Source organism: Salvelinus sp. IW2-2015, linkage group LG10 (assembly GCF_002910315.2).
Source record: "Salvelinus sp. IW2-2015 linkage group LG10, ASM291031v2, whole genome shotgun sequence".
NCBI lineage: Eukaryota > Metazoa > Chordata > Actinopteri > Salmoniformes > Salmonidae > Salvelinus > Salvelinus sp. IW2-2015.
Genome location: NC_036850.1, coordinates 19,130,838 through 19,157,871, shown reverse-complemented (window position 1 = coordinate 19,157,871; position 27,034 = coordinate 19,130,838). Strand labels below are relative to the sequence as shown.

Genomic DNA, 27,034 nt, shown 5'->3' with positions numbered 1-27,034 from the left:
TCTTTTCAAGAAGCCATGAATCCCAATGGCATTTAACAAGTTGGCACATACTTTTGTAGGATTCCATAATATCCTATCACGATCAACACTGGCACTGAATGACTGAATCACTTGCAAGAAACATCATTGCACAGAAGATATGAAGCAAGCTGAACAACAGGAGCTTGCATTGCAACAGCATTGGAGGCTGAGAAAAGGTGACGAGATGTGGTCATCGATCAAATTATTCCGTCTCTGCCTCCAATGAAAGTCCTAATATAGGCGAAAAGGTTGAAATCTGCTAGCTGCTCATTAGAAAATTAACAAACAACAAAACAAAGAGAAACAGTTGATAGGATTGCCCCACTGACAAAAGCCCTTTACTGTACTTCTGTTTGCCATCAGTGGAGGAGCCTTCACAGCACCACCCTCCCAGTTAGGTTAGCCAGGTGGGTGTGAGTTACTGATTGGGGGCCTACAGGCACTAAGATAACACGTCATGCATGTTGGTGGCAGTGATAAAACTCTGACTCAGCTGGATCTTGAGCTTCTCAACCTCGTAGTTGTGCAGGTATTCCTGGATGAGGTAACGTTCCCGTTTGATCCGAGCCTTCACCTCGGATGGCACATCCGGGATCAGCCAGGCCACAAAGAACTTCACCACAAACACCACGTGCTGATGGGAAAGGAAGACATTTTTTTACAGAGCATACCATTATCACACACTCACCTTATGACGTACAGATAATAACATGTTAAAAGACAGTGATAGCAAAGATTGGGCTCTGTTGCRTACTGTATATAATGGAGAGAGMACCTGCTGGTTTAGAGTGGAGAGATGTGMTGTGTTCCATASACATATTTTGGATGGCTTACCTCCATGATAATGATGAAGGCCAGTTTGGCTGCCAGGATGTGCCAGAATTGCATAGTGTGGGAGTACTGCCTCTGGTGGCCTGGAGGGTAGCGGTAGTCACGGTACCTGAGACAAYATATAGGGCYAATGTCARGACACAACAACTACATACAMTMGTGCTAAACCCSAAGCATTGACCTGTCCTCWGTAAACATCTGGATTAATACAATCACAGCTCCATAGTCAAGACKTCAAGTGAAGTCAAGACAAAGGGTATTTAAATGTGCAAGTGAGTGGCCTGGCATTGCAGTCGCTTCCCACCTGCAGGTGGTGATGAAGGAGCTGTTGAACCAGGCAGGAATCGCCCCCTCCTCGGGCGTACTGAGGAGAGGGATCTGGGAGATGTCATACACTGACAGGCTGTTGTTGATGTAGCCACTCATGGTGGCTTCAGAGCCAGGGTGGTAGGTATACAGGTAGACCAGGCGGGGGATCATGTCTGAAGTAAAGGCCATGATGAATGCCTGGGGAGATGAGATAGCATGAGAGGGGATCCGAGACACATTGAACTATTGAATTACTGTATTTTGATTATATAGTATATATGAATTATAAAATGGGGCTGTTCAACAATAAAGACATAGATTTGAACACTTGATAACAACAATGTGGCTACAGCTTAATAACATTTAATCCTTCTCACATTGGTGACAACGGACAAGATGGCTACCACATTGAGGATCTCCTGCCATGCTCCGATGTTGTGGGCCTTGGCCGCCACAGGTCGGCGGAACTGGGTGGTGAACTTCCAGGAGTCCACTCTGACCTCCAGGATGTTGTTACAGAGGGCCAGCAGGGGGGCCAGGGGGAAAGAGGCCACAAACAGAGTGATGAAGCCAAACTGGATTACTGCAGAGAGAGAGAGAGAGAGAGAGAGAGTGCATGTTGATGAACAGCCCTACACCGTCTCCTGTCTATGTGGGAAGAGAGTGGAGTGGGTTAAGGGCCTCCTTACCCATCTCCAGGTACTCATAGAACAGGCCCAGCTGGCTGAAGTTCTGCAGGTCGTGGTCCTGCTCCCAGCGGCTGTACTGGTCTTTCCGGGCCTTCCTGCTGCACCACCAGTTCCTCAGCAGCCTGACAGGATACAATATAGATTGAGAGAATATTGAACTCTGAGGAGGGCACATGTGTACAAATTACATACTGAATGTCAGACATTTTTAACAAGTTCAACCTGGTTCACACTCCATGGTGGAGTAAATATGCAACTGAAAGGTCATCGAGGTACATTTCGCAGTCTATCAGAAGTAGCACAGAGGTCAGTGAAACTCACGGCAGTAGGGCCTCCTGGATGTTCCCACACACCTGCTTCCCTGTCATGACGATCACCAGCTGGGTGGTCAGCTCAATCAGACAGCCTCCTGGGTCACACTGGGACAAGTTGCAGTGGGTGTTTAACAGTTAGGTTTGAGATCAAAACATAAATACTGTAGTTTAATCTTCAAAAGGTGTTTCATATAGTAGAATGTGTTCATATACTGTAGATGCTGTGTGACAAAGCTCACCTCCTCGTTCCTCAGCCTGCTGTATTTGCCAAACATGTACGTGTAGTTGCCTGGGTAACCCACAAACTTGCCCTTGAAGAAGGCCACGTAGAAACATGAAGAATAGTAATTGACAAACTGGAAGAGGAACATCTTCATTGTCAACTTGTTTTCATACTCCAGATGTGTCTTGGGAATTTCTGTTGGAGCAAGTAGTTGGAGGTCAAAGCCATTCAAGGCACACCAGCTACCTAAACTAACGGGTGCAATGTACTGCTGAGGTATGAGTGAATTTTTATAGGAGAGAATTTTTTTTTTTTTTAATGAGCAGGAAATGGGTAGTTAATGTGACCTGGGGTAAACATCACTTTAAACTTGATGTGCCATCTGTGTTCCATCTCCCTGCATTTCCTGCTCCTCCTGATCTAATCGCCATGATAGCGAGCTACTCCTCCTCACCCATATCAGTGATCCAGATGGCCACTCGCTCATAGAAGAAGTTAAGGATCATAATGATGACAAAGTTGATAAAGGAGGCGGTGACAGAGGTAGCGAGCTGCGGGGTGATGAGAGAGCCCACCAGATGGATCTTCTTAGTGGGGCTGTCCTTCATGATGCTGGCGAAGGCTGCATACACAGCCAGCCTGTAGACTATCACCCCAGTGATACAGGCCACAATCAGAAGCATCTGTGGGGAATACAAAATCCACATGCTACAGTGCGCACATACAGCGCACATACAGTATACTGCACACTGGCGAACAAATGCTTGCAGACACACAGAGTTGGTGTAGTATGTTGGCTTACCCAGAACAGAACAGTAACACCGGAGAGGCAAAAGCGACCACACTTTTTGGGGAGGGGTAGGTATGGCTCCATTTCCTGCACAATTACAAATAAACGGAAAGCCCAGTCAGTAGTTTACATTGAATACATTAGAATTTTCACACAAGCAGTGTGTAATAACCAGTTGGCAGCCCGTACCTGGGTGATCCGGTTGAGTTTCTGGTCAGTGCACTTGGTCTCAAACTCCGGGCGGATCTGGAGCTGCTGCTGCTCCTCCTCAAAATCCACCAGGTCCCATTCATACTCCAACTGGGCCTGGCGCCGCTTCCAGAACTCCAGGAACAGAGTCACTGCAGAACCGACAGGGTCAATACACTCTAACAGTAACAGTCTGCCTCCCTCACAGGGGATGTACTGTAATTCTCCAACAGGTTAAATACAGTAACAACAGAGTGGACAGACACTTACCCCAGATCCCCATAAACATGGCAAAGAACACTGTCCCCTCGTTATCAAACAGATGGGATTGCTGGAAGAGGGAACATGGGACAGGATGAGCTCCTAACCACCCAGAGGAAATGACATGCCGTGCTTTGGCCACAGCAAGATGACATGCTGCACACTCAACATGGGAGATTTCACTGGCTTTGATTGACAGGATGGTTTAAACAATATAACAATAAGCTAATCACAGATAATATTCACAGCCATAATTTTTTAAAGAGTGAGGAGCCATCAATAATTAGATGTAATGGCTAATCATCAAGAGATTATGATTAGCCATTTTAGGAAAGATTACGTTGTGACTGAATGACAGAATAAAATGTGTATGTTCCTTTACCCAGGATGAGAGACACGTGGAGTTGAGCTTCCAGTAACTACACTTCTTATCACACAGTGGACACATCACAACACTCCCTCCAATGCTGGGGTCACAGATCTCCTTACTGTGGGAGAGATAAATAGGAAGAATAGAAAGTGGGAAAGAACATTAATACATTTGATATGACGTGACTTTACATGTCCTGTAGAGACTGACAAGGTTGTGTGATTTAGTGTACTGTTGGATGTGCAACAACAAAGACTTCAGTTTTTTTTACACAATTATTATTAATATACTGACTACACACCATTAGGTGTGTATGATAGCCCACTTAAGCATGATTCAAAGGCTGTGTTTAAACAGGCAGCACAATAATTCAATATCAGATCTTCTGCCAATAATTGGGCAAAATATTTGAATTGGGCTGCCTGTTTAAATGCAGCCAATTAACTGTTTTCCTATTTTTCAAATAAGGCACCTTTCTGCCCCCTGGTGGTACTAACCTTGTTAAATTATCATCGTAGCTTAGCACACCATAGATAAAACATATGACCCCCATGACCGCAGCAAAGAACAACATCTCTGTGTAGAAGCCCAGCCAGGCAAAGTAGATCCCAATCTTCTCCCCATAATACTTCCTGTTAACAACACAGAGATAATTTAACTTATTTGGCATTAGAGAGTAGGGACACTTAGTATTTGCATGGTGTTATAGATCAGGGGTTCCCAAACTTTTTCACTCGGGGCCCCCCTTCCATCATTGGGTGACATCCTGCATCTCCCCAGCGCACACACACACAACACGTCTATTTCTATGGGCACAGGGACTGTTCATGATATAAACTGTTCATACCTCTCTTGTTGGTGGAGAGAACGTTGCAGGTTTAAAGCAAATTTTCATGCAATTCTATACATTTTGTCATGTCTAATGTGTATTCATGTGATATTTGAGTGACAACAATTATTACAACAATATCTATGGGCTAAAAAACCTAAATAAAAAACGTCAGCTGACATTTCTGACAAGTTATAAATAGCTCTCTAAGATATGCAATGACTGACATGACAAGAGGAACTGATGATGCACTACCCTATTTAGAAATTGTATCTTGTGCATTCTACTATTACAACTTTCAAGAGTAAGTTTAAAGCTGGACTGAGTTCGCCCCTCCCCTCCCCCTGTTATAGACGTAGATCTTTGTGTCCATGCATGGGGGAAATGTAACCGATGTCCAGCCGATGTTGTCTTACCTGATGAGGTTGAGGGGCTGCTCCTTGTAGAAACAGAGGAACCTAGCCCAATTCTTATAGAGGTGGTAGCGTTCGCTCTCACACTGCTCATTTGTGTTCCTCTCCCAGTATCGACACTGAGAGCATAGAGGACAGGAGAATAATTAGCTCTAGTTTTAGAAAAAATCTGACATCCTCACATGAAATCTACTGTGAGTATGTTGATGTGATGTAGGTGGGGCGTCACGTGTTTCTTACATCATGAAGTGGGAAGGCTGAGGTGTAGGTCCCGTTGTTCAGCAACCGCTTGATACCTTTCTTGTCTGTCTCCTTGCGGTCCTCTTTATTGTACGGACAGCGAGACAGGATGTAGTACACCTGACAGGAAGGGACATCAGATTAGTGTGTGTGTGTGTGTGTGTGTGTGTGTGTGTGTGTGTGTGTGTGTGTGTGTGTGTGTGTCTCGCTAGATTCTGTGTTAAGATACTGTACTCACTATTCTGTTGCGTGTAGAGGGGGGGAAGAAGGTGTCTTGGTTTTTGATGAGGAAGAAGTCTATCTTGTCCTTATCAAATGGAGAGGTGAAGTAGTCAGGCTGTGGGCGCATCACCTTCTCTGGCAGGCGGAACGGTCGGGAGAGCCACTCCAGTGGAACGTCCTGTCCGTGGGGGATGTCGCTTTCCTTAAAGGGAACCTTGATCTTCAGCACGTCAGCGTAGGTGGCCAACACCTCCCACGGGGCGTGGATCTTCAGGAAGTACGTTTTCAGATCATCTGAGTCCTGAGAGGAATGAGTTGAGAGAGGACAGAGAGAGGCAGTTTGACTGACCATACCATTTAAGCACAAAACAGAGGAATCATTTAAAATATTGAGTACATTTAATAATTATATAACATTCATAATATTTTCTACATTTTCCATTTGAATATAGTACACATTTTCACCTAAAAATTGTAAAGAAAACATAGAAACACTGAGTGTATAAAATATTAGGAACACCTTCCTAATAGTGAGTTATTTTCTTTTGTCCTCAGAACAGCCTCAATTCATCGGGGCATGGACTATAAGTTGACTCCAATGCTTCCCACAGTTGTGTCAAGTTGTCTGGATGTCCTTTGGGTGGTGGAACATTCTTGATACACACAGGAAACTGTTGAGTGTGAAAACCCCAGATGCGTTGCAGTTCTTGACACACACCAACCTGTGCACCTGGCACGTACTACCATACGCCATCCAAAGGCACTCAAATCTTTTGTCTTGCCCATTCACCCTCTGAATGGCACACACACAATCCATTTCTCAATTGTCTCAAGGCTTAAATATCCTTCTTTAACCTGTCTCCTCCCCTTCATCTACATTGAATGAAGGGATCATATAAGGTAAGGGATTATAGCTTTCACCTGGATTCACCTGGTCAGTCTATGTCATGGAAAGAGCAGGTGTTCCTAATGTTTTGTACACTCAGTATACGTTAAACACCCTTCTACCACTGAGGAAAGAAGACTGTGGAGTGGAATTCCCCTATAAGAAAGCTCTGCTGAGATATTCCCCACCTTGCAGTAATGTGATGTGCTGCTGCATGATGACCACTAGAGGACACCAGCGTGCCACAGATTGGTAACTCACCGATTTGTCCTCAGCCTCAAGCTCCAGTCCAGCCTTCTTAAGGTTGGCCTCAAACTCCCTCCTCCTCTCCTGTACAAATACAGAGACAGACACAAATGCACTTTAAGCAATAGCAAGGACCAGGGCAGAAAAGCTTTTTTCGTTGTATCTCCCCCTCTATCATCACTGCTATTACTTTATCCTTCCATCCATCCTTGTATTCTAACTTCCCCATTCATTCTCATAATCCATTTTGCTCTTGTAGAAGCTCTGTTGAAAGACTGCCTGGCACCAGTCACAGCATTCTTAAAGTCCAAAAATCAAAAGCTAGAGGGCCTTGTAATAATGAAATTTGGTCTGTCTATGGTCTGTCTGTGGCATGAAATCTTTGCTTCTCTGTCAAGAAAGAGGTGATGCAATTACACCAACAACAAAGTTTCAACCACTGGGAACTTATCAGCCACTTCCTTTTAGTCACCTTCTCCTCTTACCGCCCTGATTCAGGCTGATTATGAGTCATGGTCACTTGGTCAGTTGACCCCAGACACTGTCTTTACTGTGACAAAATGTTTTGCAACGGAAAACTAAAATAAATGTGTTCTTATTGAAGCCATTCAGGCTCAAAGCAAGCCTGACCACTCCAAGGTTAATGCTCTGTGCTGTCATGTCCGTGTTGATAAACTGCCATGTGTCTCTCTGTAACCACACAATGCTCTCTGTCTCTGTGTTGATGATGGTGCGTTATGCTGCCCACCTGCTTCTTCTCTCCATCCTTGTCATCTAGGTAGGACAGTATGAAGTCAATCCTGCGAACCCCGTCCCTGAAGAACACGGTGTCTTTGTTCTGCTGTAGTCTGTCAGTCTGGAGGGCAGACAGAGAAGAGTGTCAGAACACTAACCCACACAAACTATTTCTCTCCTCCTCCTATGAACAGAGAACATCTGTTTACTGAATGTGACGATGTACGTTAGAAGCACATTAAAAGTACATGGTAGTAGTTTAGTATATGGTTTAGAACACGCCCAAAATTAAATAAACATATTTATTTTGTAATGATTGTGGACTTTCTCTCTTTTGTGTGGTTTGTCTTATGTAACTTGAATAGGAGTTAGGAGGCAGTGGCTCCTGGACACTTTCCAGTGAAAGCATGCTTATCATTATACTAAACGTAGCCCTCAACTATGGCAAGCAAAGAGGTACATACTGTACTAGGGCCTGAAATGAACTTTTTGTTTTTAATAATAACGTTAAACCTAGTCTTGATATTCTCAGATCATCCCAGACCAGTATACAGCCACTTCATGATTCAAGTGTAACGGATGTGAAATGGCTAGCTAGTTAGCGATGGTGCGTGCTAACAGCCTTTCAGTCGGTTACGTCACTTGCTCTGAAACCTAGAAGTAGTGGTTCCCCTTGCTCTGCAAGGGCCGCGGCTTGTGGAGCGATGGGTTCGCGATGGGTAACGATGCTTCGTGGGCGACCGTTGTTGATGTGTGCAGAGGGTCCCTGGTTCGCGCCCGGGTCGGGGCGAGGGGACGCCGTAAAGTCATACTGTTACACAAGCCCCAAACCTGGCACTGACAATACTCTTCAATCACAATGCTCCACACCAGTTTGCCAGGGTTGCATCTACACTCCACACTATTTATAAGCATATTAAGCATATGCAGGAGAAAGTCTTAGTATAGAGAAACTGCACCCTTGTTAAAAATAAAAATGCTTGTGAAATTCAGGAGATTGTATATGCAGTGGGTTAAAGGCTGTTTCTCAACTAGGTTTGTTTACTCCTGGTTTTATTCCACCTGAGGGGTACAGCTAAGGTTTTACAGTGCTATGCCCTGCAGTCAGGACGACAGTGGGGAAAAAACCTTATCGACACAGCCTTGGACCTGGAGTGGAGGAAAATGGCTTTTCTTGATCCAATCGGCTAAGATTATGTTCACCAATTCCAGGTATTACATCATCTTTTGAACCTCATTTGTGAAGAAGGATTGTGTGGGGTCTGTTTCATCATGTGACTAGGAGGAAAAGCGCTTCAGTGCAATTAGCAATAAAGCACAGGCGGGTCCCTATATTCAGCAGTATCCTGGCTCTGGAGGACACACTGTGGTCGGGAATAGAAACAGAGCCCCCTCCCCTTTTTGTTTATCAGCCTCCACACCCACAAACAGGGAGGAAGGAAACAGGGGCGGGATACAGCATACAATTCCAAATATCATCAACAGAATTAGGTTGTGGAAAGCATATTAGAACAATTTGAAATGTATGGCCTTCCACCTTTATGTGTCAAAGCACGCTTGAATATGAGTGAGAGAGAAAGTGTTCAAGTTCCCTAGTTCTTGAACAACAGATTAATGCTGGATAGAGAACACGGACACAGACACATAACAGACATAGTAATATTCTCTCTGTAGGCAGTATTTTAGTTTGTGCTTATTGCCTGGGGAGAGCTGATCTGATAAAGAGAGGAGCTCTCTGAGAGACACTGAGGTCTTGTGACTGAACAATGAGAACTGTAGTAGAAAGAGGTCAGTTGTTTCCAACATAGGCAAGGTACACAAAGGCATGCAAAACAACCTCTTTTCAATACACGCTCACTATTGATCAAGAATATTGATCATGGATGAGGATCGATCAAGCATGTGGAGGAAGACTAAAAACAAGCACATAATCATACATTTCTTACAGCCATATACGCACATAAGTGCAAAAATGATTCTACTAATCCAGTATACCTTCAAAATTGTGTTAACCTTTATCATGCAAATAATATTATGTGTTTTTTGTTAGTTGTAGCTTTCAATTAATATGCCCGTTGCATTGCAGAACACTGCTGCATTACAGCACAGAGAACTTGGGAAGTCATCTAGGGCAGGGATACGTTAATGTAGAGGGAAAGGAGAGTGTCCAGGCAGGTCAACATGGGGTCATGGGACTCAAATCAAAGTTTATTTGTCACGTGTGCTGAATACAACAGGTATTTCACCGTACAGTGAAATGTGTGAAACTCACCTCTGTGTGTCCAGGTAGCTGTGTTCCTTCGTCCTCTATAGAGTTATTACGACTGTGGCCATTACATTCCTCTGTGTAGAGAAAAGAAACACGAGCAGAGATGAGTTGAAAGGGGCAATCTGCAGTTGAAGTCAGAAGTTTACATACACTTAGGTTGGAGTCATTAAAACTTGTTTTTAAACCACTCCACAAATGTCTTGTTAAAAAACTATAGTTTTGGCAAGTCGGTTAGGACATCTACTATGTGCATGACACAAGTAATTTTTCCAACAATTGTTTACAGACAGATTATTTCACTTATAATACACTGTACCACAATTCCAGTGGGTCAGAAGTTTACATACACTAAGTTGACTGTGCCTTTAAACAGCTTGGAAAACTCTAGAAAATGATGTCATGGCTTTAGAAACTTCTGATAGGCTAATTGACATAATTTGAGTCAATTGGAGGTGTACCAATGTATGTATTTCAAGGCCTACCTTCAAACTCAGTGTCTCTTTGCTTGACATCATGGGAAAATCAAAAGAAATCAGCCAAGACCTCAGAAAAAGAATTGTAGACCTCCACAAGTCTGGTTCATCCTTGGGAGCAATTTCCAAAAGCCTGAAGGTGCCACGTACAAACAATAGTACGCAAGTATAAACACCATGGGACCACGCAGCCGTCATACCGCTCAGGAAGGTGACGCGTTCTGTCTCCTAGAGATGAACGTATTTTGGTGCGAAAAGTGCAAATCAATCTCAGAACAACAGCAAAGGACCTTGTGCAGATGCTGGAGGAAATAGCTACAAAAGTATCTATGTCCACAGTAAAACGAGTCCTATATCGACATAACCTGAAAGGCCGCTCAGCAAGGAAGAAGCCACTGCTCCAAAACCGCCATAAAAAAGCCAGACTACGGTTTGCAACTGCACATGGGGACAGAGATCGTACTTCTTGGAGAAATGTCCAAAAAGTCCAAATATTCACCCAACTTATTGTGGGAAGCTTGTGGAAGGCTACCCGAAACATTTGACCAAAGTTAAACAATTTAAAGGCAATGCTACCAAATACTAATTGAGTGTATGTAAACTTCTGACCCACTGGGAATGTGATGAAAGAAATAAAAGCTGAAATAAATCATTCTCTCTACTATTATTCTGACATTTCACATTCTTAAAATAAAGTGGTGATCCTAAATGACCTAAAACAGGGAATTTTTACTAGGATTAAATGTCAGGAATTGTGAAAAACTGAGTTTAAATGTATTTGGCTAAGGTGTATGTAAACTTCCGAATTCAACTGTACATACATTTTTGGACTTAGGATATACAGTATAATGATATACTGTATATGAGTCCATTGATTCTTGAAGGATATTACTTAAAAATGCCTCATGAGCTTAGTTTAACTGTCAAAACCCATCAGAACCCAAAACATAAACTAGTTTTAATCTAATGTTTGTAAATATTGTAAATGTAAACAAACACTGTATAGCCTCAAAACATGGTTAAAACTATAATGTTGATATCTTGGAAGGTCAGTCCTTGCATCTATCCCACAGGGCAAAAACTGGTTGAATCAATGTTGTTTTCACATCATTTCAAGATTTTTTTTTTGAATGTGATGAAATTGAATCATCGTGGAAAACTGATTGGATTTGTAAAAAGACATCAACGTAGGCGAATTCCATCTCTATTTCACCTACCTTTTAACCTAAATCCAATGTCATGGTGAATTCACGTTAGTTGACAACTCAACCAAATGTAAATAAAAAATGTACTTTGAACTGTGGTCTGTGCCCAGAGGGATAGGTCTAAGGATCGCCTCTAACAGAAAACTATTTACAATGTACAAATTACATAGTGATATGTGTACAGAAATGTGTATCTACTCATTTATTTAAGAGAGAGAAAGCAATGGGTTGTTTGTCTAAATATTTTACTTCACAAGTCCAGAAGCGTAATTATTCTAGCCGCATCACACCAATTAGCCCAATAGGTCTTAGTGAGATACACTTGATATGAAAATGTATGTTGTCAAACTTGTTCACTGTGTATGATACCTTCACTACATACAGTCAACTGGCTAAATTAATCCTAGAAAAATAAAGCTGTTATTTAACAACATTACTTTGTAATGTCATCAGATACACTACTTTAAGCCCATGAAAACCCATGACCCATTCCTCTGTTTCCATCCACATTCCTTTTCTATAGATTTGCCAATGATTTTGCAGATGATCAAGTCGGTCTCCCTCCTATTAGGTAATAGTTCTAAATTAAGAGCAGGGATTGCTGATGTGACGAAAACAGCATTAGTCTGTCAGTGGAACTGTGTTGTGGTCAGATGTCAGAACACCCCAACACAACACTGTGTTGACATGGACTGCCCTCAGGGCAACAGCATGGTGAAATAGACATGAAGACACTCACTCTCTCAAGACATAAAACCAGGGGAAAGAACTAAACACATGCCTATAAAGACCCACTATCACAAAAGCACACTTTCCATCTAGACACACAGACAGAATACACACAGCATTCGCAGCAGCAGCGCAGAGCACTCCCCCAGCCTGGCAGACCCTGCTAGAGGGAATGTGCTCATGTTGCAGCGCTGGCCTGCCTCCTGATTATTTCTGAATGCTGGGAAACAAGCACTCCCGTGGGAGGTTAGCCTCTACGTGCACGGAGGGATGGGGGAGGGCAGCAGCCCAGTCAGAGCCCTGTAGTTCCCTCAGACATAACACAATCTAGCTTACCACAGGAAGGACTCGTTCTGCCTAGCCTTTCTTCATTGGATGAGGGGATATTTTTAAAGAACCAGAATTTGACTGAGTGCCTTGCAAGCAATGAGAGGCTTGAGAGGAGCCGCTCTGTACACTCGAGAGGTAAATTATAGAGACAACTCATGAGGGGAATGATGTTGAGACTGCCAGCCAGCCAGATGAGTCTGAGCACAAGCATCCCTAACCCTATGAAGGTCACAAAGAAGTTGTGCCAAGCTGTGATGATTGTACTGCTAACAGTAATTATCAGTCCCGAGCTGAGCAACACAGAGAAGAGGAGTGTGTTACCAAACAGGGACAAGGCCACTTTTATTAGACATTTATAGATAGCAGCACATCCACACACATGCAGAAACACACAGTATAGTATATGCATAGTATACATGCGTTCATAGATACCTCAGCACCCAAGCAACACACATTTTTCAATGTTTTCAAAAATGAATACAATGGGATACACATATCCTCAAATACAGTATGGTTTAAACACATAAATATAAATACACTATTGTTTGTATATATCCCATATATTTAAAGTATGTGGACACCCCTTCAAATTAGTGGATTCGGCTATTTCAGCCACACCCGTTATATAAGTGTATAAAATCGAGCACACAGCCATACAATCTCCATAGACAAACATTGGCAGTAGAATGGCCTTACTGAAGAGCTCAGTGACTTTCAAAGTGGCACTGTCATAGGAGGCCACCTTTTAACATTTCTGCTCTGCTAGAGCTGCCCCGGTCAACTGTAAGTGCTGTGAAGTGAAAACGTCAAGGAGCAACAACGGCTCAGCTGCGAAGTGGTAGGCCACACAAGCTCACAGAACGGGACCGTCGAGTGCTGAAGCACGTAAAAATCATCTGTCCTCAGTGGCAACACTCACTACCGAGTTCCAAACTGCCTCTTGAAGCAATGTCAGCACAAGAACTGTTTGTCTGGAGCTTCATAAAATGGGTTTCCATGGCCGAGCACCCGCACACAAGCCTAAGACCACCAGGCGCAATGCCAAGCGTTGGCTGGAGTGATGTAAAGCTTGCCACAGCAGTGGAAACATGTTCTCTGGAGGGATAAATCATGCTTCACCATCTGGCAGTCCGACGGACGAATCTGGATTTTGCGGATGTTAGGAGAACGCTACCTGCCTCAATGCATAGTGCCAACTGTAAAGTTTGGTGGAGGAGGAATAATGGTTTGGGGCTGTTTTCCATGTTTCAGGCTAGGCCCCTTAGTTCCAGTGAAGGGAAATCTTAACGCTACATCATACAATGACATTCTAGACGATTCTGTGCTTCCAACTTTGTGGCAGTCATTTGGGGAAGGCCCTTTCCTGTTTCAGCATGACAATGCCCCCGTGCAGAAAGCGAGGTCCTTACAGAAATGGTTTGTCGAGATCGGTGTGGAAGAACTTGACTGGCCTGCACAGAGCTCTGACCTCAACCCCATCGAACACCTTTGGGATGCATTGGAAAGCCGATTGCGAGCCAGGCCTAAATCGCCCAACATCAGTGCCCGACCTCACTAATCCTCGTGGCTGAATGGAAGAAAGTCCCCCCAGCAATGATCCAACATCTAGTGGAAAGCCGTCCCAGAAGAGTGGAGGCTGTTATAGCACCAAAGGGGGGACCGACTCCATATTAATGCCCATGATTTTKGAGTGAGATGTTCGACGAGCAGGTGTCCACATACTTTTTGTCACGTAGTGTACCACCTCCTGGAACTAGACCCACATTCAGATAGTAGGAGATCCACTAGTGAAGATGTACAATATAAATAACACCCACTGTCTACAGAACACCAACTTACTGTAAACACGTCTGTAGTCTCCAGCACACGCTAAATTAAACTGACATTGATAACCCCATTGATGAAGTCCTAGAGAACATCTCATCCTACTGTAGCTGACCTACCAGTACCTTCAGTGGGCAGTCCAGAGTGATGAATATCTCACATTGTCTTGCACATCCATTTAAGCAATAAGGTCCAGGGGGGTGGTACATAGCCAATATACCACGGCTAAGGGCTGTTCTTATGCACAACGCAGAGTGCCTGGATACAGCCGCTAGCTGTGGTATATTGGCCATATACCACAACCCCCCGAGGTGTCTTATTGCTATATATATAAACTGGTTACCAACATAGTTAGCCCTAGCTCTTTATAAAGGGAGAGATCTGGCAGGTTTCTGCTCATGTTTCCCTTTCTGAAATATCAAATAATCCAGAGAGATGCATAGATTAAATTATCCCAACAAAATCACACAAAAAAAATATTTTAAATGTCAAATATGGTGCAGGTAAATTCAATAAATGTAGCGTGTTGGATTTGAAAGGTCATTTCTTTGCTTCCTATGCTAAATCAAATGGAGCGATCCACTGGTAAACCCAGGGCCTTGGCACTCACTTACACAAGAACCCAAAGGATGCAGAGTAGCATAGGGCTGGGTTTGGGTTATGAGGAGCCTGGCTCTGCAGCCGCTGGCATGAAGGGAGGGAGGCTGAGCAGAGTACAAGCACAGTACAAGCCTCAGAGTAACCAACAGCAGTACATACAGACACAGCCACTGACTATGAGGTGAGGTTTGGAGATGAAAGGATGGACTGACAGACAGGTGTCACATTAAGCCTTTCATCTGCCAGTACCTGTTAATAGGATCATCCTGAATGCTGTCAGCATAACAGGGCCATCTTCTTCAGAGGAGAGACACAGGACAAAGGGGTTAGTCTGCTTAACAATATGCTGCTGGACATTGATAGATGGATTTATGATATCACAAATACACAAATTCTGAATTAGAATATCTAGAGTAGCAGAAAAACAATCTGTTTTTGCACCCACCACTGACACAGACATACTAGCCTCAAAGAAACAGGCCAGCTGTTAAATATGTTTGATATATTCTCTGTTTGGTTGAATCACAGCAAGTGGCAGTGTGAGGACAGGAATACATTATTCAAGTTTTATTTGTGCCATAAAGAAGCTGTCACCTTGATGCTGGTGAGGACCTAACAGCACCTGCGTCACCTGCTCCCACCGGTGGCACCTGTCTACTTCCCAGTGACAGTCACAGTGCCTTCCTGATTGTCTATTGTTTCAGCCAGATAAACCTTTAGACAGCCTGGTAAATGATGTATTTCATCAGACCAAGCCAATCTGGTTAGTGATTTAAATGGTAATACGAGGCCTGAGCTTTAGGCTACTTTCCTCTAATGAACCTTCTCCTCTTCTGTTTCAGCTACTGGGCTTCCCCTGTTATTCATGTTTCAAGTTTTATTAGTCGTTTGTACAGGATACACATGGCATACAACGTCCAACAAAATGTTTACTTGCAGGTTCCTTCTCGACAATGCAACAACAATAAGAAATAAGAAAATATAAGAATATGAACATAAAGTAAATGGCTCAGTAGAATAAAATATTTAGCTTAATAAGTATAATACAGGAAGGCACAATTTATCAGCAGCAGTTGTGATGTGTGTGTAGCATGAATTTATACGTGTGTGTTTGTGTGTGTGTGTGTGCGCATATGTGCATGCGTGTGTGTGTGTGTGTGTGAGTGAGTGCATGTGTGCTAAGGTGAGGAGAGTCAGTGCAGGTGGTCAGTCCAGTTCAAGTGTTCAGAAGTCTGACTTGCGGTCTGGCCTGAGAAATTCCCGACCGTACCAGGCCGTAATGCAACTAGTCAGGACGCTCTCGATGGTGCAGCTGTAATATTTGGAGAGGACCCGGGGTGGCATGTCAAATTTCTTCAGCCGCCTTAGGAAGTAGAGGTGCTGTTGCGCCCTCTTGACAAGAGTGGTGGTGTTGTTGGTCCATGACAAGTCCTCTGTGATGTGGATGCTGAGGAACATAAAACTAGTGACTCTCTCTACTGCAGTCCCGTTGATGTGGATCGGGGAATGTTCCCTCTTCTGCTTCCTGAAGTCAAGAATCAACTCCTTTGTTTTGCTGACGTTGACAGAGAGGTTGCTGTCCTGGCACCACTATGCCAGTTCACTTACTTCCTCCCTATAGGCAGACTCATCATTGAAGGTTATCAGGCCTACAACTGTGGTGTTGTCAGCAACTTGATGTTGGAGTTGGTGTCGTGCAAAGCCACACAGCCATTGGTGAACAGGGAGCACAGCAGAGGGCTGAGGACACCCCTGGGGGGTCCCGTGTTAAGAGTCAGTGTGGAGGAGGTGTTGTTGCCTACCCCCACAGCCTGTGGTCTGCCCGTCAGGAAGTCCAGGATCCAGTTGCAGAGGGGGGTGTCCAGACCCAGGGCTCTGAGCATCATCATCATATCACAGTTGGCTCTATCAGAGAAAGCTTATTGATGATGGAGAAATTGTTCTCTAATGAACTACAAAAGTGCTAGGCCAGGTATTCTCACAGTTTATAATAGATAGAAAGACAGTTTATAATAGAGAAAATGACAGTTCATAATAGGCATTGTGATGCTGCACAGTGATGCTGTACCCTGTTTCTAGCTATTTAATTAGATGGATCTCTAGACTAAAGCCCCAATATGTCTGTATATACTGTAAGTCAATAAGTACTAAATGGAAATCAGTGGCCCATTATGTGTCATTCATCCCACCATAACTAGAGCTGATTAGTTTATCAGGGAAACACTGTAGGCCACAGACATTCACACAACATTCTCATTCACTCATGACCAACATTGTAAGATAACCGGCCATATGTCTTATGGCCCTACACACAGCAGATGGATCATCTAGAAGGCCAGCATGTGAGGCTTATGCAACATACATCCTATTGTTGAAAGATGTTAGTGTTGTAGGAGACACAATGAATACCCAACAATGCACTATGTTGCTACCATGGCCTGACGTGACCTATTATGTCTAAACTCTTATCATCCTTGTAGCTCCAGCTAAAAATAGCACCATGATATATCAGACTGGCTTCTTTTGACTGACTAAAACATACATGACTCCTGGCTCCAATAGCCTAACTARTGACATCATCCCCAAGTWKATTTTCTCAGGGGAAAGACAARARACAGGATACCTCACTGAAATTACATTGGTTTCCTTACCCTGTAGGAAGAGAGACCAATCCATGTTTTGCTTTTGTTTACCTTGCTGAAGTAACCACATGCTAACTTTAGGATTTAATTTAGGATGTAATTAGGTTGTAAATTCTGTGAAAAAAAATATAAAATTCCCTTTTGTTGATTACTTTTTTCCAATCCAATCAGTTCTCCACGTTGATTCAGCGTCATCACATTACATTTTGTTGTTGAAATGATGTGGAATCAATGTTGATTCAACCAGTTTTTGCCCAGTTGGAAAGCTGTTTTGAATCCCTATTCTCACATCGTCTGTTGACGACTTTCTGCACATGGAACAAACAAAATCTCCCTTCTTATCTCCAGGATACCACAGGCCTAGTCCCAGAAGGGAACTGTGCCTTGACAAAACCCTGAATGTTAGATCAGTAGAGTAGACCAATACCCCGGTGCACCTCCCAGCGAGGGATCATGGGCAGAGCAGATAGCAGAATTCATACTTTATCTTCTCTAAAACAGACATGAAATAGCAGAATTCATACTTTATCTTCTCTAAAACAGACATGAAATGTCATCCTTCTAATACTATACTGTTTGAATGAGGCATTCTTGCATAAGGAGGAAAAGTAGAAATGTTAGAATATTACAGATTTTGTCCTTCAGAATTATTGCCCTAATTTTTCTCATCTGCACCCTTTGGCCTTGTTGCGTACTGCATAATCGCCACTGAGGATATGGCAGAGTACATGAAAACAAACTTTTGTTCTTTGTTCTTCGTAGCTTGTTGCCTGTTCAGATGTGATGCCCAGGTTAACCCACAGATAGAACATGGAATGCTTTGGCACAGAGCTTCCTAAACCCACAAAACAACACAATCACAAAGCCCACTGTGATCAAGTGCATCGACCAATGTTACTCAGATGTATATATTAATCTGCTCATGGCCATTAAAATGTAATTGTGGAAGACCAAATAAGGGATAATAACCAATTGGAGGTGAAAGGAGAAAAGTCCAGGCGTGTAATGTTTTTATCAGAGAAGTATTTATATGAGAAGTGAGTTAACCCTCTCGCCTATATTCAGATATTCAGATACTGCCCACAGTCTGTCTAACTCAGCTATCAAAGAGAAAATATAATTACTCAGCCAGTTTCCATGGCAACACTGGGGCTCCCCCTAGTCTGTGAGCCAAGATGAATTCACTGGCTTGCCCTCCCCACCAGATATAAAACACCTTAAATGGAAGCGGCGCACAGCTGTCTAATACGTTTCTTATTAGATCATCAATGATTAAGGGTGAGTGCTATAATGCAAATATGATTATTTAGGCCTAGTTTGTGCCTGACTGCCCCCGATCAAGACCAATTAGGCATGCAGAATTGGTAACACGCTATGAAATGAATAGAGGTTTTACTACGATAGTGAGAGATGTTGTTTACTTTGTAGAATAGCAGGCCTAATATTTGATAATACTACAGTGCCTTATCGGAACCTTTCAACAAAACTATTTTGGAAATGTAAATGATTTAGAGCCATAACAAGGCAGCCAGTGTGAGCATGTGGGTAATATAACTATGAAAAAAAATTATTCTGTAATAGAACTGTATTATATACTAGATGCCGATGAACCTGAAGTCTATTCACGTTCAGTCCCTATATAAAACTGTCAACATGGTGATCCACAACACAGACGCACATATAAATAGATCTTTGTTATTGTTATTGTGCAGGAAGTTTTTCCCAGGAAGGTTTTCCCTGATAACAGCCAACACAAAGCCGTTGGTGTGAAAGGGCAGTCTATCAACACAGAACTCCACACTATCTAGACCCAGTGTGGGTAGTCAGCCGTACTGTGGATATTTACTAACAAGGAGCCTTAACACAAAAGGGCAAGTGACAGATTMTCCTTAAATTAACCTGCTCATTCAACTCACTACACATTAAGAACAGAAATACCTATTGTTCAGAGATAGTGGAACCCCATCACTTGGCCCTGTTTCTGTAATACCAAAATAAGTTAAATGGACAGCAGAGTCAACAGATTTTTCACCTAATCAACACGAGGATTCAAACCAGCAACATTTCAGTTACTGGCCCAACGCTCTTAACCACTAGGCGACATGCAGCCCTATAGGGGTGAAATGCTAAGAGGGATGTAAACAGTGTGAGAGAGGTTGGAGGGAAGCCTGACTGTTTCCATCCATCAGTGAACTTGCTCCAACTCACTTAATTTCCCAGCAGAGGAGAGACGGATGTAACAATATCTCAAAACCATAATTACTGCGGCATTATTGAAACCACTTTACTGTCGACATTATGAACGCTCAAGTACTTTTCTTTCTGTGAAGCCATACATAATAAATTGTAGCCTACAAAGTATTTTTAACAAAAGGAACATTTGTAATTGGTCAATATATTTATTACCCACAGCAGCTCTACATTTTCTCTCTCAACCAGCAACATTTCATAGAGGGACCCTTGCTACCATGACAGCTTAACACATTATGTGGTGGATGGCTGTATTTGGAGACCAAGTCGTGTCTGTGGGCAACTCTGTATAGGCACACTGCCACATTCTCACAAACTGTGAGAAAATGTGACCTTTTTGTTATAACAAATGTGATCTAGTAATATATTCTGCATATATTCTGATCTTTACGGCCTATTTGTCACGAAGCACAATTGGAAAAACAGTAGTACTGTTACAGTCCAACTCCTCCCTACAGATCTCTTCAGTGAGTGACTGCTCAGTCAGTCCATAGCATCATGGTCTACTCCCTGTCTAGATAGTCTCTCTACCTTGAGTGCCAATCAGCAGATAATTGTGTTTAAGTGTTCATGCACTTAATGTTAACAACTATCTGGTCTCTAGCGTGCAATTATGTGAGTATTACCTTGGGACAGTGTGGCACCACACAAAGCAAAGGTTATAGATATGGATTAGAGGTCTACTGACGCCCTTTGACACATCCTGAAACTAGGGAATAACTGAAAATAATTAGCAATCCAATTTGTGTTGGATTTTACAAATCCATGAATAGACAGTTAAGGACAACCCCATGCCATGTATTGGGAATATCTGTTAGCACACCATTGCAGATGTCTACCTATAACTTGTTTCCTTTTTGCCATGACATTTTACAGAAAACATGAACATAGGACACAGCTTATTCACACAGGAGCACATTAAGGGGAGACATCGGGGAGCAATACTGAAGTTATGGGGCAGTTAATGGTGTTTAAAAGGCTGGGCATGGACACAACAATGGCCAGTTTCAAGCGACATTCCTTGTGCAGTGTGGAGTGACTAATACTGTAAATTCTCAATAAAGGGATATAGATAAGCAGAGTGCCGCTTGCATCAGCTTTACTAGGCCTATACATTAGCACAACAGACCAACCTTGCATTGAATAAGACATCCATCTGCAAAAAAATTTTTTTGTCACAAACCTGCTTGGAAATTACATCATTATGAATAATATTGAACTTATTTGGGGTCAATACTGATCACTTTGAATGCTGATGTATAAATCAACAAAGAAATTTCCAAATGCATGCCATTTTACAGACTTCTGCAATGGGGTTTAAGTAACTGTCCAGTAAAAATCTCTTTAAAAAGGTAATATTCTGATAACTCATAACCAAATAATGTTGCTGACTCGTATTTCTGGCCAAAGCATAAATTGGAGGAAAAAAACACTATAAAAACCCCGCCTCAAACCTGTATCTCAAACAGACGTTTCAAAAATGTTTGTTATTTCCTTATAGAGGATGATGTCACCCTAGATGGCCAATCAGCAGTCTACGAGTGTAAATATGTTTTGGGACCGGTATATGCCCACACCATTCTGTTGTTGGGCTATGCCCACACCATTCCAACACAGAAAACATAACACACTTAATTGCCATTTTTTGGAAGGACATCTATTTCACTCATATTGTAATTAATTATTGGTCATACTTCATATAAAGCTAGAAACACTGGACAGTTACTTTAATTTGTCAGTTTCTCAAACTTCAAGTTTGTCCTTCTCTCTCCCAGTAGACTTGTCAGCATGTGAATGACGTCACCGCATGTATTTTCAGTCATTCCAGAACTATACATTTAGTTGTACAATTGTACAAACACATGGAACTGTTCCTGAAACATAATCTGTTATAAATAACATGTAAATTCCCTGAAATGTGCTCATCTTTAGGCTAAACATTGTTTATGCCTCTCATCTAGGTAGCCCACTAACATAGTGACATATGGCACAGACACAAGTAAACCATTAGCCAAACATTATTCCGATTCCAAATAATAGACAGTGGTAGTTCTAGTCACAAAACTGATAGAACCAACCTTTAGTTGGTTGTGTTTCCTTGAACATTTTCTGAAAGCGCTATAGTAAACTTGTTAATAGCCAATGAAAACAAAGATTATGGTATAGATTATTGTATATTACCAAAGTAGGCTAATCTCTGAATGTGCTCTTTACCTCCAATCTGCAAATCCATTGCGCTCTTCATTTCGATCAAAGTTTCTTCCTTTGCCATTCCCGTTATTCTTCTCATCTCCACTGACTACAAGGAAGGAGCTGCTTTTTCAGGAAAGCGAGGACGGAGAGAGAGGATGCCACCCCACGACTCGATCCTCGCCACACTGTATTTGAGTTTGAGGCTTGGGTTTCACACCAAAATCAAGGTTTCGGCATTTATTGGCTGAAAGAATGCCCCAATATTGTCTCGACATTACCTATCATGTTACGAGTGCACTCATACCGCTTCTCTAACACTATACATATTTAAGGGGAGTGTCAAAACCAAGCACATTCTGTCGGCAAATCATTGTGCATAAAGAAGTAGCCTATTCACACAAGTCGCGCTTAGGAATTAGTGCATCATGCATTGGAATCCTGTCTGTGAGGGTTATGCTACCCATGTGAATGGCCTCAAACCTGATGTTTGGCAATTTTGTACGGTTTTGAAAACCCTTCAATTCTCACCAAATGAATTGATATTTTGTACAGCCTAACCATATGAGCCTAATTGACTAGCCTACTCAATTACTTCAATTTGGGCTATGTGAAGAAACAGTCCACCAAGCAAACTGCATACATATATATATATTTGTACTTTCTCTTAGAATTAGGCCTAATTGATTTATAATATAATTATATTTTATTCAAGAGATGTTCTCTCTGACAGATTACAGTACTAATTGAAGATGGGTGATGGTTCTTAAAATGCAACCTACTTTCTATCGTTTTTTTTGTAGAGAAAAAGGGGGAAACACTGGAAGATGTACATCGGTAGTTTCAGTGGAAAAGGTTGTGTGTCAACTGTAGGGGCGCCCATGTTTGCTGGGGATCGGAAGTGTCGGTGCCAGAGTGGCAGGTTGAGTTGGCCAGGGTCAGAGTAAGTAGTACAGAAGGTGTTTTATGCTGAGGCAGTGAAGAAAGTAGCGGAGGATGGGTCAAGTGCGAGGGATCCTGAGAGAATCCCTGTGAGTAGGCCTAGTAGATCTGTGACAGCACAGAGGGATAGGTCAATGAGTGATGTATGCTTCCTAACGATGGTTTTAATGAGTGTAGGGTTAGATGGTAGGGTCAGTTAAATGTTTTTACTTTCCCATTTTGTGGATCATAGTATAATTAATTTATACCCCAGTCTTGGTGGCGGTAACGCAACAAAAATTGGATGCCATCCACCGTTAAACCTCAGCGAATAAGATGTAGGTTAGGTTTAGATAATCTGATGTAGACCAACATTTACAATCCAGTAGACTATGGCGATAGAGTATCGAATACTGGGTTATCAACCTAACCAAAGGTAGAAGCGGGGAAAACTACCCTACCCAGCATACATTGCAGCATACAAACCGAAGTTGCAGCGCCAGCGTGAAGAAGGTAAAGCCGGAGATGCAGCTAGCAACACAGATCAGCTTTGAATGCTTTATTTAGTATCTAGATAGTTTAATGAACACATCCCAACGTATCAATGAAGTATTGTAAGATATAGAATGATTGTGTGGTTGTGGTGTGTTGCTCCCTTTATTCAAAGTCAGCTAGCCAACCAGGCTACTAGCTAACGTTAGCTAGATATCCAACGTCGATTTCCATAACTGGTTTACTTCGTGGTGAACTACTCAACCCTCCATGTTTTTCTGCTGTCTTCCCACCGAATACCATGACAAACAAAAGCTAGCTAGGATCGCTGAGAGATGCACGAACTAGCTACTAATGTTGGGGGGCGTAGTCGCTGTGTTAGCTCTTGTCTTGTCCATCGCACGACGACGAGATGCCAATGTTCTGTCGTTTTCCATATCCTTTCATCGTAACTCACCATAGTAAACATGTTTTTAGAGTGCCGGATTCCTTTTCTGTGTGCAGGGTGTTATTTCTCCCAAAATATGAGTACTTTGATTACCGTCAAAATACCCTGATCCACGCGTATGCGTGGGATCTGCACTACGAGCTGCGTGGACAAGAGCTTGTCTGGCGGTATCATTGAGCTAAATGGAGGACTCAGGCCCGTTTTAGGATGGCAGCGCCATTGAGGACTTTAAACATTTTTAAGTAGTGAACTGGGTGGGACATCCTATAGGTTAAGGAAGGATCACATAATTCCATCCAGGTCATCATGAGGGATCAGCCAATTAATTATACTCATGAGCAAACATCCCATAACTGCAGGTGTCAGTAAATAGCCAACCTTGGCTCTATACCTGTTCAACAACACTCCAGGTGGCAATATGCCTCCTTTCAGTTTGTTTACAAACTCCATAGTAGTAGAATGAGAAAATTGACTACTTCAAAATGGAGATGGCGTCAATGGCATTGCCCATGCTCTCACAGATGTCATAATGGGACAGATACAATGTTGCGTCCTCTAACTACAATATCTCTATGGGCGGTATACAAGGCAACTCATTGTCGTTGCGTGATGGACCAGAGCTACTGTGTTGTATTCAGATCCATCTAAGTAAATGACTGGTTGTATGTATGCAATGTAATCACAATTTACATATATGCATGAGTGGGTAACAGACTGATCTGCGTGTATTTTTTGCAGATTGTCGCTACACCATTTCAGTCTGGTATTGGTCACACCATGGCAAAAGTTGGAGCTGTCATCTATCCCCACACATTTGTTGTCTTATCTGAGCTGAGCAGAATTCCAACCAGCTCCCACAACCTGTGAGTCTGCAACTCCAGTAAGATACCTCCTCACACTAACACAAACGGTAACATTACGTAGGATGTTAAATATTACATTATCCGAAGGCCCTCGGTACTGATGCACCCACTTACAGTACTCAATGTTCACACTACGCTGCAGAGGACTTATAGGCCTACTCATCTGCAGTTGACTCACCACACTTGATGTCACACTTGACATCTTGTGTTGTTGTGCAACTGCTCTGAAATGATAGTTTCATTGTTTTTAGCAGTCAATGTATTTATTATTTACACTATAGGCCTAAGCTTTAAATGGCTAGATCCGTGTTGCTGTTTTTAATGTATATCTTTCTGTGTGTCTGTTAAGGGTGGAAGGACTGCCATCACCCTTGAACCTCACTGACACAGAAAGTGGCAGTGTTGCAGCTCTACCAGGCTAAGGTCAGTCATTTCTTGGCAAAGTGAAAATATTATAATGCATGCTATATTACCTCACAAGTGATATGTTTCAATTATCACTCAGAACAACCCTCTCATACTCTTCCAGGCTCTTGACCCCTTGACTGTGTGAAAGTCGTCATTTTTTTCCTGTGGTATCAGACCCAGGCCCTTGAGAGCAATGTGTGAGCAAGAGGACCACGGAGACGGTGCCCGTAACAAGCTGTCCAACAGTGATGCCATCAAGCTGACAGATGACCTCTCTCTGAGTGACTCCGACCCTGAAGAGCGTAATGAGTCCATAGACCCAGAGGTGGAAGACTTGTCCTCATCTGATGATGAAGTGCACCAGAACTCCGGCCTTGGTCCCGGTCCCAAGAAACCCGCATTCAGTCTGACAGGTGGCAGCTCAAGCTTCTCCAACCGCAGCCGAAGCATCTTTGATTGCCTGGAGAGTGCCGCTAAGCTGTCCTCATCCCATCTGGGCCAGGACAATGTCATTGACGGGGTCTTTGCACGTCCCCCTCCACCCCCACTGCTGCCAAGTGGAAAGAAGTATGGGGAGAAGGTGGGGGAATTGGTCAGCAAGCCTCCTCAGAAGAGAGGCGTGCCAGATTACCTGGTGAATCCTGAGCGCTGGACGCGTTATGACCTGGAGGATGTGCCAGAGACCAGTGACAGCAAGAATAGCATGGTGGCTCAGCAGTACATACAGAGCCTGCAGCAGCAGAAGAAGGAGAACACGATGGAAGATGATCCTGAAGAGCCTTTTATACCTACTTTCAACCAGGGCCAGAGCAGTAGCTCAGAGCATAAGATTGTGTTCTCCAGGCCTAGCCGGCCACAGAAGGATGACGCTGAAGAAGTTAACAAGCCTGATCGAACCAAGAAGGTAGGGATGGGTCTCTGTCACTTAGATGATGAAGAAGAGGAGGGTATAGGCCTAGCAATCGCCCCCCAACGCCCAAAGGAGAGTGAGCGGAAGAGGAAGTGGACCCCGGTGGGGGACGAAGAGGGCGCGCTGAGTGATAGGAAGGATCAACCGCCTATTGGCTTTGTCATTAATAGGAACGTCAACAGGAAGAACTTCCGCAAGACGTCAGAGAAAGATGAGGACTGAGAGTACACATACATGACCTCAATCAATTGAAGTCTTCTGGAAATAATGGAGGACCCTAAATATGGACAGTATTTTAGTGCTTCCCTGTAGAACCTCAACCAGAGGAGTTTTTTTCCTAATCAAGGGAAGCCTCTTGACTTTTCATCAGAATTAATGTAAAATGTGTATTTTGAATATTAACTTCAGACATGAAAATCACTTGTCAGTAATGCTAATGTATATGGCTGTTTTGAAGTCCAAAGAATATTGAATTTAGCTGTCAAGTATACTGGTGCAAGTGTAATGTAAACAATTGTATTTGTAGTAGACCCTTGTAAGTGGCATCATTTTTCCTATTGCTGTAACTATTATTGATTATTGGAGCAGTAAAGTCTTCCCACAACTAAATTGTTTCTTTGTCACTAATGAATCTTTGTTCCTGTATTTTCTGTGACTGATGTGAAGCAAATAGTGTTTCATTTGTGATTAATCTAGAAGTTATTCAACGTGTTATCATTATATTACAAGTATTTGAAGAATGTGCTTATGAGAATCATAGACATTGCTACGTTCATATCAACTAATTAAATGCATTCTTTGGTTTCACAGATAAGAAAAGCACAATCATTTGCATGCACTTTCAGGGGTAGAGAGATACAAAGAGACTCAGTTTTGGTCACTAACTGTAGACCTATTAAACGATTGCGACTG

The 27,034-nt window shown here is 42.8% G+C and overlaps 2 protein-coding genes across 5 annotated transcripts; one reads left to right on the top strand and one right to left on the bottom strand.

Moving 5' to 3' along the window:
• Positions 1-87: 87 nt before the first annotated feature.
• On the bottom strand, positions 88-22,274 carry LOC111969468 (anoctamin-5). Its single transcript, XM_023995634.2, has 20 exons — positions 22,105-22,274; positions 9,841-9,911; positions 7,582-7,689; positions 6,849-6,917; positions 5,718-6,002; positions 5,480-5,599; positions 5,243-5,358; positions 4,495-4,629; positions 4,010-4,115; positions 3,637-3,697; positions 3,367-3,518; positions 3,190-3,264; positions 2,842-3,070; positions 2,404-2,582; positions 2,172-2,269; positions 1,851-1,972; positions 1,539-1,744; positions 1,157-1,359; positions 856-961; positions 88-655 (listed from the first exon to the last, which is right to left on the bottom strand). The coding sequence occupies exons 1-20, from the start codon at positions 22,178-22,180 to the stop codon at positions 464-466; spliced, it is 2,709 nt and encodes a 902-aa protein (XP_023851402.1). The 5' UTR covers positions 22,181-22,274; the 3' UTR covers positions 88-463.
• Positions 22,275-23,028: 754 nt separating this feature from the next.
• On the top strand, positions 23,029-26,731 carry LOC111969466 (U5 small nuclear ribonucleoprotein TSSC4). Of its 4 annotated transcripts, none has more exons than XM_023995632.2 (4): positions 23,029-23,111; positions 24,680-24,821; positions 25,154-25,227; positions 25,334-26,731. In XM_023995632.2, exon 4 carries the CDS (start codon positions 25,406-25,408, stop codon positions 26,342-26,344), a length of 939 nt encoding a protein of 312 aa, XP_023851400.1. In that variant the 5' UTR covers positions 23,029-23,111; positions 24,680-24,821; positions 25,154-25,227; positions 25,334-25,405; the 3' UTR covers positions 26,345-26,731. The 4 variants fall into 4 exon arrangements, with proteins under 4 accessions (XP_023851400.1, XP_023851401.1, XP_023851398.1 ...); XM_023995633.3 differs by lacking the exon at positions 23,029-23,111 and adding an exon at positions 23,177-23,514 and having other exon boundaries at positions 24,680-24,804; XM_023995630.3 differs by lacking the exon at positions 23,029-23,111 and adding an exon at positions 23,177-23,514.
• The last annotated feature ends 303 nt before the right edge of the window (positions 26,732-27,034 follow it).

What these genes read in the sequence shown, in the direction of transcription:
- LOC111969468 (XM_023995634.2), bottom strand. Translation starts at nt 22,180, where the DNA reads ATGAGAAGAATAACGGGAATGGCAAAGGAAGAAACTTTGATCGAAATG. An exon ending in CTATGAGTACCTGGAGATGG is followed by an intron (nt 1,745 to 1,850) that starts GTAAGGAGGCCC and finishes CTCTCTCTGCAG; the next exon opens with TAATCCAGTTTGGCTTCATC. An exon ending in TCTTGTCCGTTGTCACCAAT is followed by an intron (nt 1,360 to 1,538) that starts GTGAGAAGGATT and finishes TCATCTCCCCAG; the next exon opens with GCATTCATCATGGCCTTTAC.
- LOC111969466 (XM_023995632.2), top strand. Translation starts at nt 25,406, where the DNA reads ATGTGTGAGCAAGAGGACCACGGAGACGGTGCCCGTAACAAGCTGTCC.